Consider the following 16299-nt stretch of genomic DNA (forward strand, 5'->3'; position numbering starts at 1 on the left):
CATAAAAAATGATTCGTTAATATTTCAAATAAAAAGTCTATTTCACAATATTTTATAATATTAAACTAAATTGTTTTTATAGATTTGTATTTTCTTTCATATTATTCATGCAAACAATAACTTATTTGAATTATTTAAAAAATATTATTATTACATAATATTTTATAAGCACTTCATTTGTTCAGTTTATGAGAATGTTATGATATATACAGTATATATACTGTATATACAATACATATACTGTATATGGTTTGTAATGCAAAAATAATAACAATATATGATGAGTGGAAATATTGAAAGTTTAAAGTCTGAATTCAAAGCAATTTAAAATTTATGATCATTTTTTTAGTGTAGATATAAGTAACAAAAAAATATGTGAGGACAGGGAGACATGAAATGAGCCAATCATCTCATTTAAGTAATATTAATGTGCGACCGAACGGTTGGCTAAACAATCCAATGGCAAGACGTTTGACACGACTTAACGGATCAACATTTAAAATCCAGTCATTTTTAAAACTTATAACAAAATTGTTTTTATATATAAATTGAAAGATTTATTACAAAAAAAGTATTAAAAATTGAAAACTCTTATTCAGTACAGCAGTTATGTTGAGATTATTTTAAAATCAAGTTTAATGACATACATTTGTTTTGATTTTCATCTATCATATAATAATCAAAATAAATATATTCCTTAAGATATAAAACTATTTTAGAGAATCATTAAAGAATTTAAGATATCCCACAAAATATAATGAAATGTCTACTCATTATATAATAATGTATTTGAATTGATAGCAATTTGCTATAATGTCTGTATTAATTTTAATATAAGGTATTTTATCTGACTTTTTATATTATATTAACGATAAAATCAAATGATAAAAGTTTGTAAAAAATTATTAGCTGAAAATATCAATATATATATATATATAATTTATATAAATGTAACTTTATAAAATCGTTAAACATAATGTTCAAAATATAAGCTAAAATATATTTTAACTTACTCAACTTTAATATATTTCATTTTTATTTACATTTTAATTAATTTAATACTTCAGATAAAACAATATAAATAAATGTATATATTAATTAATAATATTTTACTTTATTCCTAAAAAAATTATTTAATATATCTATTTTTATTAATTTACATACAATATATGCATTGTTGAAATTCAATCATATAAAATCTTTGTTTTATCATTTTATATTAAATGTTAAACTCTTTAATTATTTAGTTAAAACAAAAACAAAAATAATTAAAATTTTATTAAAGACATTATTAATAAATTATTTTGAACTAAATTATGGATAAATGTATTTTAAGCAAAATAGTTACAAAATTTGTTTTCAAGAAAATTTCATTATTTTAACACTGTATATAATCATTTGAATTATATAATATTATATTATGCTAAATAAAAATTTTATAACAAGAAAAAATAGTCACTTATGATTTGATAAATAATTTATATGCGTTTTCGCTAAATATAAAAAAGATTAAAATAAAGAAAATACAGAATAAATTGAAATTTAATTCCCTCGAAGTGTGGATAGAAATAGTATAGCAATAAAATTGAATGAGAAAATGAATTTTAAGGGTTAGTAAATTGCATGATAATAATCACCACTTAATCCTCAATATACGTATAAAACAATGTTTAATCAGAGTCTTGTTATTTGGTTTAGAAATGCTATAATTATTATGATTTGGTAGATGTGGTGTTACGACAACTAATGCTAAAACAATTCCCACAAAGATTACTAAATATATCGTTTAGTTGACTGTCTTATGGTTAGTCGTGAATTGGGATCACATAAATGAGAGCAAAATAATGTATTATTATTTATTATATAAGCAAATATACGTTTGCATTAAAGCACCTGAATTATGCTCCTCTTTGCACTGGGAGTCTGAGACATAGCAAGAGAGAGAGAGAGAGAGAGAGAGAGAGAGAGAGAGAGAGAGAGAGAGATTGTGTGCAGATGTGTACCAAAGAAAGTCATTCACAACAGGACTGATGGATGACAAGCAAAAACAATGAAGACGTGAAAAACCCGTTGGGATCTGAGGGGGAATTTGACTGAACTAACCATTAAAGCAGTGGTTGTCTACCAGTAATATAGAAAATGATTATATGAATAGTACTGTATATTATATATAGTTATAAATGTTATAACTAAGGCCTAACCTAACGGTGCCTTTGATGAGGTGACAGACAAATCATATAAAGACAAACTTATTTGATAAATGATTCCATTTTCCCTTTAATTTACAGAATAAATGCCATAAAGAATGAGTCCTTCAGATACTACAAGGCTTTCCATTCCGTCAACAATTGGTCTTAACTATAGAGCACTGGGATCTACTTGTCTTACATTCAACACATCATCACTATTTCAAAACTTGAACACAGGTTCTAAATATTTTACATTTATTTGAAAAATTCATTTCCAAAATAAAATCAAAGCAATGATTGAAAATTGACTAAAAAAAACAAAAACTTTATGTCCAATAATAGCCATATATTTATAAGCATTTCATAAATACATCGATAAATGTAAGCATTAATAGGATATTCAGATCATTGAATTTAATCATTTGATGAGTCCTGTGTTTGACCATTACTTTGATGTCATGAAATGCCGGAAAAATCCGTAGCGCACAGACATAACCGGAAAGTCAGTCATCACTGTTGTGCCAAAAATGACAGTAACGGCTAACAAACAAAAGTGGTGGTCTTTTTAGGCCATAACATATTAAAGTCCAGTATAATGACTGTCCGATTATATGAAAGTCCGAAATGGCTTTTTGTTTGTCTATATATATAAGTACTTATTGTATTGAATGCATTCAAAATAGCGTAAAATTCTTTATGGCCTCACTTTTAGGACATTCAATGGGAACGTCAATCACAGTAAGACAAGTGTCGAAAATTATCACTCAATCTATTCATATTATTTAATCATCAATAGTATGAACCATAAGAGTTAACTTTATAGACATTGATAACAATGCAATTTGTTTACACAAAATAAATAAAGTAATATAAATACAGTATATATTTAATAGAATAGATCATACGGTATAATACTATATATACTGTATATTTATATAATGTATTTATATTGATACAAGTTTTAGCAAAAACACAATAACTGCTAATAACAATGAGATTATGGCTAAAATATTTGATTGTTTAGTCTAAAAGAGTACATAACATAACATATGAAGTGAATGACTGTAAGTTTTCTGTGGGTATTCGTTACGGACTATTAATTTAAAGTTCCGGTCACTCAACACAATGGATGGCTATTTAGGAAATATAGACTTGTGTTTAGCACATTAAGGCACCAAATTTACTATATATATATCTAATAAAATATTTAATTTTTACAAATATTATTTTATTAAACAAATTTTGTAATCATAAATAAAAATTTATTCCTATAAATTTGTTAAATACAATTTAAAATGATATATTTATTGTTATCTGAATCAAACTTATTAAAAAGTATTAATAAAATGTTGTATTAAAATTATTTATTATTATACAAAATTATGTAACAAATGATGCAAATCTTAATTGCTTTAAATCAGATATCTTACAACTTTTGTAACAATTTGGACAAATATTAGATGATTTTATAGTAGTTTTAAAACACTTAAGACAACCAATAAAATAGCAACATATGGTTCGGTGGGGACAGTCTGATGGCTTTATATTACAAATCATACACTTATGACCAGTCAAATGAACTTCTTTTATAATAAGACAACAATTATATTGTTTAATATATATATATATATAGAAATCACGACAACAAAAATCAAACATTTTAACAATCATTAAGTCTTACAATTATTATTTCTATTGACAACTTTGAATTCATTCGATTCATTGATAAAACATTTGCTCAAAAGTATATGTCTTTGGTTTTTGGAAACAATTATTGATAAATCTAAAGATAAAATTATAATTACTGTAACAATTTGTTTAGTTTTTATTAAATTACAAAATAAATTAATATAACAAACCTTTTATATATTGACATCGAGTCTGTTGATCTACTTTTTTGAAAATTGCATTGAAATCCATTGAAAGATATAATAAATTTTTGTATTTTTTATATTTACGAATCGCTTCACACAAAAGGGTAAAATTATCAGTGCCTTTGAAAAGATCTTTAAGCTAAATAAATTTAAATATAATAATAATAATAATAATAATAATAATAATAATAATAATAATAATAATACGCTAATAGATTAATTTGATATTAAAAGTAGATTTTAGAAATTACTGTAAAACAAATTATACCTCTTTTCCATTTTTGCGCCAAAATTGCATCAATTGATCGCTTGATTGTGAATCAGTTTCTTTACTATTGGCATCCAATTGATTACTATTATTGTTTTGATTATCAGTTTGAATGGTGTTTACAGTTTTTGTGTCTATGATTTCGTCTTCATCTAAATCGACAACTAATGGTTCCAAATGAACGACAGTATTGCGGTCTTCATTCCAATGAACCTTTTTATCTGAATTACGTCCGGACTTAATAATTGACTGCAATTTAGTATTGGGTGAAAGATATTCACATTTTGGAGGAGTCTTTAACACATCTTCATTAGATTGCGATAAACTAATTGACTTAAGAGGAACAGTTAGTCTCATCTTTTTGATGGGACTCTCATTTATATCAATAACATCAATGGATTTTCCATTTGTTGATTTGTTCTTATCTTGAGTTTCCGTCTTTTTATTTGATAACATATCAAATATGCTTTTCTGTTTACTTGGCGTTTGATTGCTGTCACGAGTTGTCGTTTGAAAGGCTTTCAAAATCGTATCCTTATTATTAAAACCACCGCTTGAAGACCAAGTCTTAACTTCATTTTTAGATTTAAAGTTAGTTAATACCATAGATTTTGGTACAAATATATTATTATTATTATTGGCCGGCTTTACTGGATTTTCATTTATTTTATTATTATTATTAGCAATTGAATTGTGTGTTATACAAGCAAAAAATGACTCCAATTTTCTAATATTTTGATTGGCTTCAAAAGATCGAGTTTTATAAATAAACTTTTCAACCCATTTGGACAGTCCGTCATTAAGTGATGCAAATCTCGAGTCCAACAAAACGATGGCTCCGTAGTCGTCCTTATGTCGGATCACACGACCGATTGCTTGATTGAGAGCGCGTTTCATTTGTAATATATACCACCCGTCGGGAGACAATTTACTTTTAGATTCTTGCAAATACTGCTTTTTAAGTATAACTCTTGGATCGGCCACTGATGGAAATGGAAGACCAGTCATAATAACACAGCGGCAATAATCGTCGGGTAAGTCAATGCCTTCTGAGAGTTTTCCACGAAAAACGCCAAAAAATACGGCACCGTTAGATTGTGGCGCATCTATTTTCTGTCTATATTTAGTCATATTATCATTAAATGCTTGTTTACTTCTAGGTTCAAGAAATATTTGTTTAACAGCATTGAGTTTTTGCCAAATATTATTATTATTATTTTTCCAAACTTCGGTACATTTATTGAGGGCTGTATATGAAGAAAAAAATAAAAGAACTCCTTTGGGAACTGATTTCAATACATCGATTAGTGTGAGACCTAAAGCTCGATAATAATCTAAATTATCTCTATTGTCATACTTTGATGTCAACACAATTTTGTCATTAGATTGTGATATATTTATTATAGACAATTGATTTTCTTTAATTACATGACTGTTCTGCAATTTAACACCAAATTTAATATCCATTTCCAATTCAAATGAATGAATGGGTGCCAGTGTTCCGCTTGTTATTATCAAACTATGAATTTTAAACTCTTCGAGAGCTTTGGCGCCAATGCTGGGACTTAAACACCTTAAATAAATAACAATTAGGATTAACTATAAAAAATGATAAAATCAATTAACATCCAAATCATTACCAAACGTTTAGAACCCAATCATTGGGAGAACTCTTTTTGTTCCAAAAATTTCCAGACTTTTCCTCTTCAATATCAACTCCTTTTTGACTAAATATCTTAAATTTCTTAATGAATTCATTTTTATGTAATTCATAATTGCTTAAAGTTGTGATCTTAATGGGAACCAATCGGTCGACAAACGTACACATAGCATCGAAAGCAGCAGAAGCTGCCATTGATTGGCTGGCATTGATATTATCGCAACTAATTAATAGCATTAAAATCTTATTCATAATATCATTGAATTCCATGGCATAGGTCACGTCGAGTCCAGATCTTTCCATTATATCAAATATCTCTCTCGTGTCATGAGTTACTTTAGTCGTCTTTTTCTTTTTAATCATAGAATCGATGGCCATCTCGAGTTCGCAAACAAATTCTTTAAGTTTTATAACAGATTCAATCTGAAGTTCATTCAAGTCTTTTTGATCCAAACCATCATATGTTCCTTCATTTATTTGTTTCAATTTTTCAAGTATTGAATTGATATGTCGGATACAAACGGCAAATGTATGGGACCTGAGTTCTGTTGAAACACTTTCTTCACACATCTTCTCGATGTTGTGTCCCTCATCGAAAATAACCACTGAATTCTCTAATTCTAATTTATTTGCTGATCTGATTTGTGGATCTAATATATAATTATACGGTGCGAATACAACCGAAGCGCTTTGTTTGAGATGTCGTGAGGCATAATAAGGACAACAATTGTTTTTCTGTCCAATCGTTACCAAGTCTTCGATATCAAACACATGATTCACTCTAAAGTCAGGACTTTTTTCGACTTTCTCCTCATAATTGCGATAATAAGAGCACATATTGTTAAGTATTTTCAATCGACAGCTCTGATTCTTAGATGAAATTGTCTCCAATTTCATCACATCTGGATTAACACAGAGCTGATCTCTGGATCCAATGACAACAGCTTTGTATGACTTATAGGATGTCCTTTTAAGCTCTTTACACGCCTGAGCTAACTGTGAATGGGTTCTTGAGCTGTAAATAATTATTGGCAATTGTTTGTTTAATTGCCATCCATTGACAGTACTTGAAATCTCAGTATTAGAATTGCCATTCATTTTCTTGTCCATCAACTGCTTCAATGTGTTCAACCTCTGGGAGTCGAGCCATCCAAGAGTTGAACACAACAAACATAATGTTTTTCCAGTACCGGTAGGACTCTCCAGAAGACCATTGCATTTCTGTAATCATATTAACAATAAATTCAATTCAATTCAATTCAATTCAATTCAATTCAATTCAATTCAATTCAATTCAATTCAATTCAATTCAATTCAATTCAATTCAATTCAATTGATCCAAACCTGATGTAGACATGAGATGACACTCTTCATGTAATCCAATTGGATGTCATATGGTTTGAATGGGAAGAGTACTTCAACACCACTGATATTAAGCGCTTCCATGGATTGGAATTGTGTTTAATAAGTGAATCAATGGATCAATGGATCAAATAAAGTGTTTTTGACCACAATTTCAATGAATGCAATCTTTTCATTATTTTTGGCGCTTTTCTATTCTCTAACAAACATAACAATAATTGCATACAAATTACGGCCTAAAAAACAACGTAATTCATGTCAATTAAATCATATGCTGTTGCTATGCATAGTGTGTATAATATTGTATTAATAGTGTAAATGTAATGCATTTATACCAATAATACAGTAAAGTTTGCCATAGAATACCATAGAATGCCATTTATCCCATGGTTTCCATTGCGATCAATAGTGTTGTCAAACATTTTTCAATTTCCTATAATATTCCCAAATATTGCCAAATATTGCCATTCATTGCCATTCATTTATCCCAAATATACCGATAAAACTAATAATTAAGTGATATCTAAGAGATTTATGTTTTTGTTATAAATATTAGAACCAATATCTAATACGATGTCAAAAATATACGACAATATTGGTGTCGATATAATAAGTTTGGGATAACATGTGATACGGGAGTGAGTGTCGGGTTATTTGGGAATATGTTTGTCATTTAGTTATGTTTTTTGGTTGTGTTTGACTAATGTTAGTGTATTTATTGATGACTTGAATTAACCATCAAATGCATGGATCCAATGGATTGTGTCATCACTGGTGACATTGCATATCATGTATGGATCAGTTGAGTGTCTTATATGACTTACCATCAGTACCACCGATGCTCTCAATGAGGATCTCAGTGATGATCGTTGTGTACATCCATTGCATTGCAGACAATGTGCTCTCATATGATATGAGCACTGAATTCAATGAAATAAATGCTTTAATTGTTTGAATGACTGACTAATTCACAGCTGATTTCGGGACACAAGTGGACAACACTGAAGAAGACACGCATTGATATCAACCAACCATTTGATGTCAATATGCCATTGAATGACAATTTGAAACGATTGACAATTATTATGATTTTCAAATTGAAACAAAAAACTTAGATATATTTCATATTAAAAAATAATATATATTTTTCAAATGTTTAATTATAATATTAATGTTTATTTCAAGTTATAAATTATATATATATTTATTAAATTGTGGGTAAACTATCATTACATAGTATATATATATTTATATTTATCATATCTAATTAATGTATTATAAAAAACTCATTGATTACTATCAAGATATTGAAAATAAGTATATGATTTTCAAATTTTCAGATTAGTATATCATATAAAAGTATATAAATATATGTCATATATTTTTCATTGCATTAATATATTTGTTAATTGATTATCAATATATATATATTTGTAAAAATAATGATTACATAATAATTGTGATTTGTCAAGTAGTGAACATTAATAATAATAATATTAAATATAATTTGATTGTGATTGTGAAAGCCGTCAAATATATACAAACATAATTTGATTTGTGAAACAAAAGTTGAAAATCAAATAATAGATTTGATTATTGATTTGATTGAAGTCTTATATAACTTAAGTATATATATATATATATATATATATTAATTGACAGACATTTGGAGAGATCTTATCATTTATACCATATATTATGCTTTTAATTGTCTCATTTAAAAATAATCATTTAATTGGTTATATATAAGTTATATACATAAAATACTGTATATATATATATATATATATATATATATTCATATTGTATATATGAACAACAATTTAAAACTACTAAACAATTGCTAAATATTGACATTTAATTGAAATCATTGTTTATATCATACAATAAATATATGTAACAATATTGTCTCATTGTGTTTACCATCTCTTAGTATAGTATTTTCATTTATTATAAAATTAAATGACTATAAATATATAAATCAATTTAACGAAAACTATAAGTCTGTGAAAATAACTTATTGAACGACGTTTTATCAAACATTTGTAAAACTTCAAGTAATTTTGACTATTTATTTGCTAATAATTTGAAGTTTTATTAATACATTACTCAAAACTAATTATTTTATAAAAATTAAATTTTTATAATTGTTTTTAAGTGATTGATATAATTGTGTAATATATGTGAAAGTAAAATAATAATAATTTGAATTATATTTGAAATTATAATTTTAAATAGTTTATAATATGGATAATAATAATATAATAATAATAATAGTGAATATCAGACTGAAAGAGATTATTGAATTATAAATGCATTGAATTGTACTCTCAAAAGACGTCTATTTTTATTAATGATATCGTAGTGTAAGTTGATTAACAAATCTTATGATTAATGCATTTATTATAAGTTATATATTTTATTATATTGTCAAATAGCAGATAGATTTTAATATATTTTCCTATTAATACAATTTGATGATACTTTTATAATATTTATAATAATAAGTGAATAATATGTAGATTTAGTATAAATATATTTAAGAGTTGCATCCGTTTGGCGTTTAATTCAATTGTCGTTATGACAAAACCCAAACACCAAATCCTGTAATGATTTTCATTTAATATCCATTTTTTGTCTTTTTTTTGTCGCTATGATTTAGGCTAAAAGCTGTTGTCTATTGTATTATAACATAAAACAATGGCCTCAGCTATTAAAGGGATGGTCAGTAAAAATAAGATCCGATACCGATCTGATGGATTTGATCTGGACTTGTCATGTAAGCTAACATACCATTCATATGTCTTATTATAATTCAATTGATTCATTGATAGGATGCTTGCATTCATCAAAACCATTGTTTTCTATATTATATATAAATATTGTTTATATTATAGTAAACATTAAAAGTTAACTAGTTTTCAATTACTTGATATTTAAATAAATGTCAAATATGTAAATGAATTGATGTTTTCATTGATAGATATTTCGAGAAACATAATAGCGATGGGATTTCCCGCGGACACCATCGAGAGGTTCTACCGAAACCCCATCAACGATGTCGTCCGATTCTTTGAAACCAAACATAAAGATAGGTATCGGATCTACAATTTGTGCGCCGAAAGGCAGCGTCGATACGATACCTCGAAATTTCAGTGTCGTGTCAACGAAAGCTTCACCTTTCAGGACCACAATCCGCCGCCATTTGAAATCTTGAAACCATTTTGTGAAGACGTACACAAATGGTTATCACAGGACAAGAATAATGTTATTGCAATTCATTGTAAAGCTGGCAAAGGAAGAACTGGAGTAATGATATGTGCGTATCTGATTCACGCCGGCGAGTGCAACATTACCGATGAAACTGGATCTACCTTTAAGATTACTGGTGCCGACAAAGCACTGGAATATTACGGTCGTCACCGAACTCATGACATGAAAGGAGTTACTATTCCGAGTCAAAAACGATACGTCTATTATTATGAAGAACTAGTCAAGAAAGGACTTGACTATAAAGCAACTTCTTTGAGACTAATGTCCATCGATTTGACGACAATTCCCAACGTTAATAGCGGACAATTTGTATTGATTTGTGAAATTATTCAATTACCGAAACAAAAGTTAAAAACTTTTGAAATTGAAGTGAAAAAGAGCTTAAAGTTACTCAACTATACCATACCTGACGAACTTGTCTTTCGTGGAGACATTAAAATTGAATTTTTTATTAAGAGACAGTTATCTAAAGAGAAATTATTTCAATTTTGTTTCAATACCTTCTTTATTAAAAGTAGTGATGAAATGACAGATTGTGTTATAGGGACTAACCATTTGAATGATATTCAAAGAAATACAACTAATAACCATTCATTACATACAACTATCATTAATGGCTGTTCTAATGGACAGATTTATAGTAATGGTCGTCGACCTCATGATCGTAAAAGGTAGACATTTTGTGTATTATTTTATTTATATATTAAAAAATAAGATCAATTATGAATTAAAATTAATATAATTTTATTACTATGTTATGGGCCACATATCAAATTAAAGCTCTGACATAACAGCTCTATAACAGAAACTGCTTATGTATTATATATAATATTTTTTGGTTATAAAATATTAGATTCTGATATTACATAACTAACTATTGATGTCAAACTTGACATATTCTTTAGAATATAAATATATCAAAATTTACATACATTTTATGTTTAATTATATGTTATTCACAATTAATAGTATATCTTTATTTTTTCTATCAATTTTAATTTGGAGATTACATAATTATAATTAAATAATTAGCAAAAATATGTTTTTTCAATAAAATATAAATTTGGTTCATAAACTTTATAGACAATTGTTTTGATCTATTGAATCATTTTTTATCAGTCATTTCTACTAATCTTAACTTAACTTAAGTTATGACAGATATAATACATGAGCTCAGAATTGAGAGGTACTTATAGACTAAATGATGATCAAAGAAGATAAGTATGACTTGAGGTAAAATGTAAAAGTATTGTTGAGTTATTAATTCAATTGACAATTCATTACTTAAATAATTAGTTATTTAATAAAAATTAAACGATGACTAAAACATAACATAAATGTAATTTTTTAAAACTTCACAGTATTTAAATATATGATAATTTAGACAAATTGCAATTTATCAACAAAAACGTGGTTTTATAGTTCAGATTGAGTTTAATATAAAAATTATATCCAATACCTCCAAAAACAGTCGATTTTAAACTATAAGTCTTTCTTAAGAGTTGAATGTTTAGTCCCATTAAACAGCTTTCACTGTTAATTAGTGTTATTGAGATTAAATTTAGGCTAAAATTTAACCTTATTTTCATAATTTAATTTTCAAACTAAATTTCGACACTAAGTGCCATATATGTGAAATTGATTTATTAATAAAAAATGTTTAATATTAATTAATTTTTACATCTATAATTATTAACAAATAATTGGATAAAACAAAATTTTAGTAGTTTTTGTTACTTATCTATTAGTTTTATATTATGAAATTAGTCTTATTTTTATATCTGTTTTAATTAGTAAAAATAGCAATATTGAATTAAAATTAAATTAACTTTTTTGAAATATATTAAAATACATTTCAAAATTTCATTAAAATTTCTGAAAATTTAGCCAAAAATGAAATCTTTAAAAAATCGTTAAATTTGAGTAAATATGGTATAAATAATTATCAATATTGTTTTAAAATCTGATCTCTTTAACTACAAATTATATATACAGTATATAAATGTTATTTAATTTATATAATTTATATATGTTTTTATTATTAGTGGTAAAGAAATATATTTAGTTTTATCTAAAGACCAATTGGACAAAGCATACAAAGATAAACAAAACCGTATCTTTAGCTCAGACTTTAAAGTAAGTGTTTTTATATAATATAATACAATGTTTTGTCAAATTATCTAATGTTTGACTTTGTTTAACCTTAAGGTTCGGCTAACGTTTACAAAACCAATTCAATCATATTCTCCATCTTCAGAAATGATGCGATCAAATGATACCGTCGATAACGATTCTGATGACAATGAGTCGGACAATGAGACAGACGATGACGAAGATTACTCTGATTTCGATGAAGATTCAGGAGAACGGTCTTCAGGTTATCCACAGCAATAATAAACCAAATAGTCATCTATTGTTGTCGTTTTCAAAATGAAATGGTATTAAAGCATTGAAAGGATCTTCAAATGATTTTATCACAAATTCATGACATCATAAGTTATAATATAATAACTCTGTCACTGACAATACCAACCAAAATGTCTCAAAATTAATGACAGTTTAATTTTTTCTATTAATTAATATAAATATTTACATAAAAATTGTTAACACATGTGAAATTAGAAATAAAGGTTAAAATAAATTATATATGAAAAAATTATTTGTATATTTCAATAGTCGATATTTAAATATTTGATGCACCGATTTTTTTACAATTTATATATATATATATAACTAATTTCATGTAGATTTTCAATATTATGGTGCAAACATTTTAGATATTGTATTTGTTTCAATTGACTTATTATTACAATTTAATTATTACATTTAAAGGCGTTTCAGTGAAAACGATATTTATAATAATGCTATTATTTGTTACTTGAAATACACGTGTTTTTAGATGTTTTAGTTTCATTTTGGGTACCAATGCTTAACGATTTTGTCTGTTGTTGAATGATGTGTTTCGGTTGGGACCAAACCCTCCGCCAGCGCCGACTCCACTTCCAGTGCCCAAACTATTATTACCTCGAGGACCACCATTATTACCGCTTGAATTGTATTGGTTTCTATTTCTCAGACCAGACGGTCCAGTTTGTGATCGATTATCATTCATATTTCTGTTCATATTGTTATTGATTCGTCCGCCACCCATACCTAACGGTCCTCCCATTCCTCGATTCAAATTTCTATCAAAGTTAGATAAACCTCTTCCCGTTTGTGACCTTTTCTCCTCAACATTGAACCGATGATTATCGAAATAAATGGGCTTTAATTTGGTAACAAAAATAAATAGTTTCGAAGTCAATGATAATATCAGTTAATTAATTATAAAAAATAAATACCTTTTGTTTAAGAATGCTCTGAACAATGTCTTGACTCTCAAATGTAATAAACCCATAGTTCGGAGTTTTTGTATTAATTCCCATCTTTTGTTGGTTTTGCCGATTGATGCGGACATCAAGTATTTTGCCGTACTTTCCGAAAATGTTACGCAACTCATCCTCAACAATGTTTTGGGGAAGATTTCCGACAAACACTTGATTCTCATCCGGAAATTGCTTTTTCTCGCGATAGTCTCCATCATTGGAATCACTATCATTAGGACCGCTTCTTCCGGGAGTCATTTCGCGAGAATCATTCCTTTTATTAAAAGGAGGATTTCGACGAATAGTACGTTCCCTTTGTGGCTGACCAATGATTGTATTGTTCGGAGGTTTTCCGGGTACGGGAGGAGTAGGGCCACTAAGGTTATTACTTACAGCCAAAGGAGTAGGAGATGACTCAGTAGGTCTATGAGTGGTAACCGGTAGATTGCTTTCTGTCTTAACAGGTCCCGTATACAGTGTTGTAAAATACGGGTTCTTCGCAATTGATGCGTAAGTCTTAAGTTCTGGTGGTTGAGGAGAAGTCGAGTCGCGTGATTCCTCAGCTTTAAACTCTTCAATTGGCTGCTGAAACTCTTGAACTACTTCCGGCTCATTGACATTGATCTTCGATTCATTAACAGCGACATTATCCAAATCACTAGTCGGGGATCCATTGATACTATTATCAAACTTTGGAACCTCCAGTGATTCTGGAGGCACGGCATTGATTTCCTCCTTCACTTCAATTTCATCTCTTTCAATGGGCTTCAGATTTGGTACATCTTTCTTATCTAAGCCAACTTCAGAGTTCTTCTCCACTTCATTGTATTCGTCTTCATCACCGAAGATGTCGTCCTGATAACGAAAGATGTCATTTTTCGCGTAATACTTAGTCGATGACTGCGGAGCCAAAACAAATGTCTGCAAAAACTTGCGCATCGGTTGGCCGTCATTTGATAGCTCGCCGGACACCTAATTCGGAATAATATTTATCATAAATATTTGTTACTATATATTATATATTATCAATTAAATTAAGTACCTGAATGACAACTCCTTTGCCAATTGTCTCCATTGAATCCACTTGTCTGATCTTTGCGTGACAATCCTTGAAATTAAGAGACATGATCTTCTTGTAGATGTTTTCCTGTCCATACACTGGAACTGATACTTCACCCGGTCTGTCGAGACCTCCGTTCACGAATGAAGAGTCATCTGAATAAAACCTTAAATAAAATAAATAAATTAAAACATCAATGAAATTACTTATTAACCACTAAATGATAATCATGTGTTCAGAAGTGATATTGTCTGCACATTTTCAACGACTATTAGGCATTACAGTCACATCAGATGCAAATTACTTCATCACAACACATACAAAATGGCTGACAAAGCGGTGCTGACATACCTGTGCAGAAGCTGTGGCTTTGCGTGAAGAACCGTATAGTATTGGCGCACAAATTCACGGCCCACCGATTGCGGTGACGGCAGGTTATTGGTGTCGGTAGATAAAACATTGTTAGTGGTGTTGCTGTTTGTGTCCATACCACTAACCATTGTCCTAATGCGAGTATCACGTGTCGTATGAGATTAAGTGGTCAACAAAACCTATTCAATACAACCGATAAAAAACAAATCAAATCAGTCTTTTGTATTAACATTAATGTCTTTATTTGTGGCAAAATGTGTTCAATCAATGATATTAATAGCGCTAACAATGTGTTCATCAGATAAAACTTAGTCAATCAAAGACTGGGACCAAATCAATGGTCAGACATATGAGAGGGCAAGTAATTCATCATTTGCTTTGTCGACGCTATTCAATGGTATCTCAAATAAGGCCCACATATGGACACCATATCATTGATTCAAATCACGTGTTGACCAACAATAGCAACATTAGTGGCCAACACGTGATACACACAATACAGCCATTTATGTAAAACATATCAAATGTTTAATTGTATTACCGTTTAAATGATAATTGCATTTAATAGATGTTTCAGTTTCTTATAATTTATTAAAACTTATTATTATTATTAAATACCGTATAATATAAATGTTATAACAAAATAAATAATTAATATAATAAATATGTTATATAAATATAATATACTAACTGTTTGACTATAAATGAGACAAAACAAACATTAATACATAAAAAATTAATAAATTTTGGTTTTATATATATTTAAAAAAATGATTTGAAATTCAATTAAATTGAGACAACAATTGATTTATATTTGATTATTACAATTGAATTGTTTATTGCAATCAATGAATGCTTTTTTGAGTCAAACAACAA

The 16299-nt window shown here is 27.9% G+C and overlaps 3 protein-coding genes across 3 annotated transcripts; 1 reads left to right on the forward strand and 2 right to left on the reverse strand.

Annotated features, from left to right (window-relative positions):
- Positions 1-4151: 4151 nt before the first annotated feature.
- LOC128965521 (regulator of telomere elongation helicase 1 homolog) lies at positions 4152-7563 on the reverse strand (the record flags this gene model as incomplete). The annotated part of the gene is made up of 4 exons (XM_054312228.1): positions 7336-7563; positions 5972-7212; positions 4332-5904; positions 4152-4202 (listed from the first exon to the last, which is right to left on the reverse strand). Coding segments are annotated over exons 1-4 (2967 nt in total), but the record flags the coding sequence as incomplete, so codon positions are not given.
- Positions 7564-9639: 2076 nt separating this feature from the next.
- Positions 9640-13246, forward strand: LOC128965350 (phosphatidylinositol 3,4,5-trisphosphate 3-phosphatase and dual-specificity protein phosphatase PTEN-like). Its single transcript, XM_054312026.1, has 5 exons — positions 9640-9719; positions 10016-10132; positions 10337-11297; positions 12672-12762; positions 12835-13246. The coding sequence occupies exons 2-5, from the start codon at positions 10054-10056 to the stop codon at positions 13018-13020; spliced, it is 1317 nt and encodes a 438-aa protein (XP_054168001.1). The 5' UTR covers positions 9640-9719; positions 10016-10053; the 3' UTR covers positions 13021-13246.
- A 236-nt stretch (positions 13247-13482) lies between these two features.
- On the reverse strand, positions 13483-16020 carry LOC128965349 (ras GTPase-activating protein-binding protein 2-like). Its single transcript, XM_054312024.1, has 5 exons — positions 15965-16020; positions 15403-15602; positions 15034-15217; positions 13968-14963; positions 13483-13891 (listed from the first exon to the last, which is right to left on the reverse strand). Exons 2-5 carry the CDS (start codon positions 15549-15551, stop codon positions 13556-13558), a joined length of 1665 nt encoding a protein of 554 aa, XP_054167999.1. The 5' UTR covers positions 15552-15602; positions 15965-16020; the 3' UTR covers positions 13483-13555.
- Positions 16021-16299: the final 279 nt, after the last annotated feature.

The sequence above is a fragment of the Oppia nitens genome, unplaced genomic scaffold (assembly GCF_028296485.1).
Source record: "Oppia nitens isolate AA-2021 unplaced genomic scaffold, nextdenovo-longstitch-racon4-pilon3 scaffold17_pilon_pilon_pilon, whole genome shotgun sequence".
In the NCBI taxonomy this organism is placed as follows: Eukaryota; Metazoa; Arthropoda; class Arachnida; order Sarcoptiformes; family Oppiidae; genus Oppia; species Oppia nitens.

What these genes read in the sequence shown, in the direction of transcription:
- LOC128965350 (XM_054312026.1), top strand. Translation starts at nt 10,054, where the DNA reads ATGGCCTCAGCTATTAAAGGGATGGTCAGTAAAAATAAGATCCGATAC. An exon ending in ATTTGATCTGGACTTGTCAT is followed by an intron (nt 10,133 to 10,336) that starts GTAAGCTAACAT and finishes TTTCATTGATAG; the next exon opens with ATATTTCGAGAAACATAATA. An exon ending in TCTTTAGCTCAGACTTTAAA is followed by an intron (nt 12,763 to 12,834) that starts GTAAGTGTTTTT and finishes TTTAACCTTAAG; the next exon opens with GTTCGGCTAACGTTTACAAA.
- LOC128965349 (XM_054312024.1), bottom strand. Translation starts at nt 15,551, where the DNA reads ATGGTTAGTGGTATGGACACAAACAGCAACACCACTAACAATGTTTTA. An exon ending in GCAAAGGAGTTGTCATTCAG is followed by an intron (nt 14,964 to 15,033) that starts GTACTTAATTTA and finishes ATTCCGAATTAG; the next exon opens with GTGTCCGGCGAGCTATCAAA. An exon ending in AGAGCATTCTTAAACAAAAG is followed by an intron (nt 13,892 to 13,967) that starts GTATTTATTTTT and finishes ACCAAATTAAAG; the next exon opens with CCCATTTATTTCGATAATCA.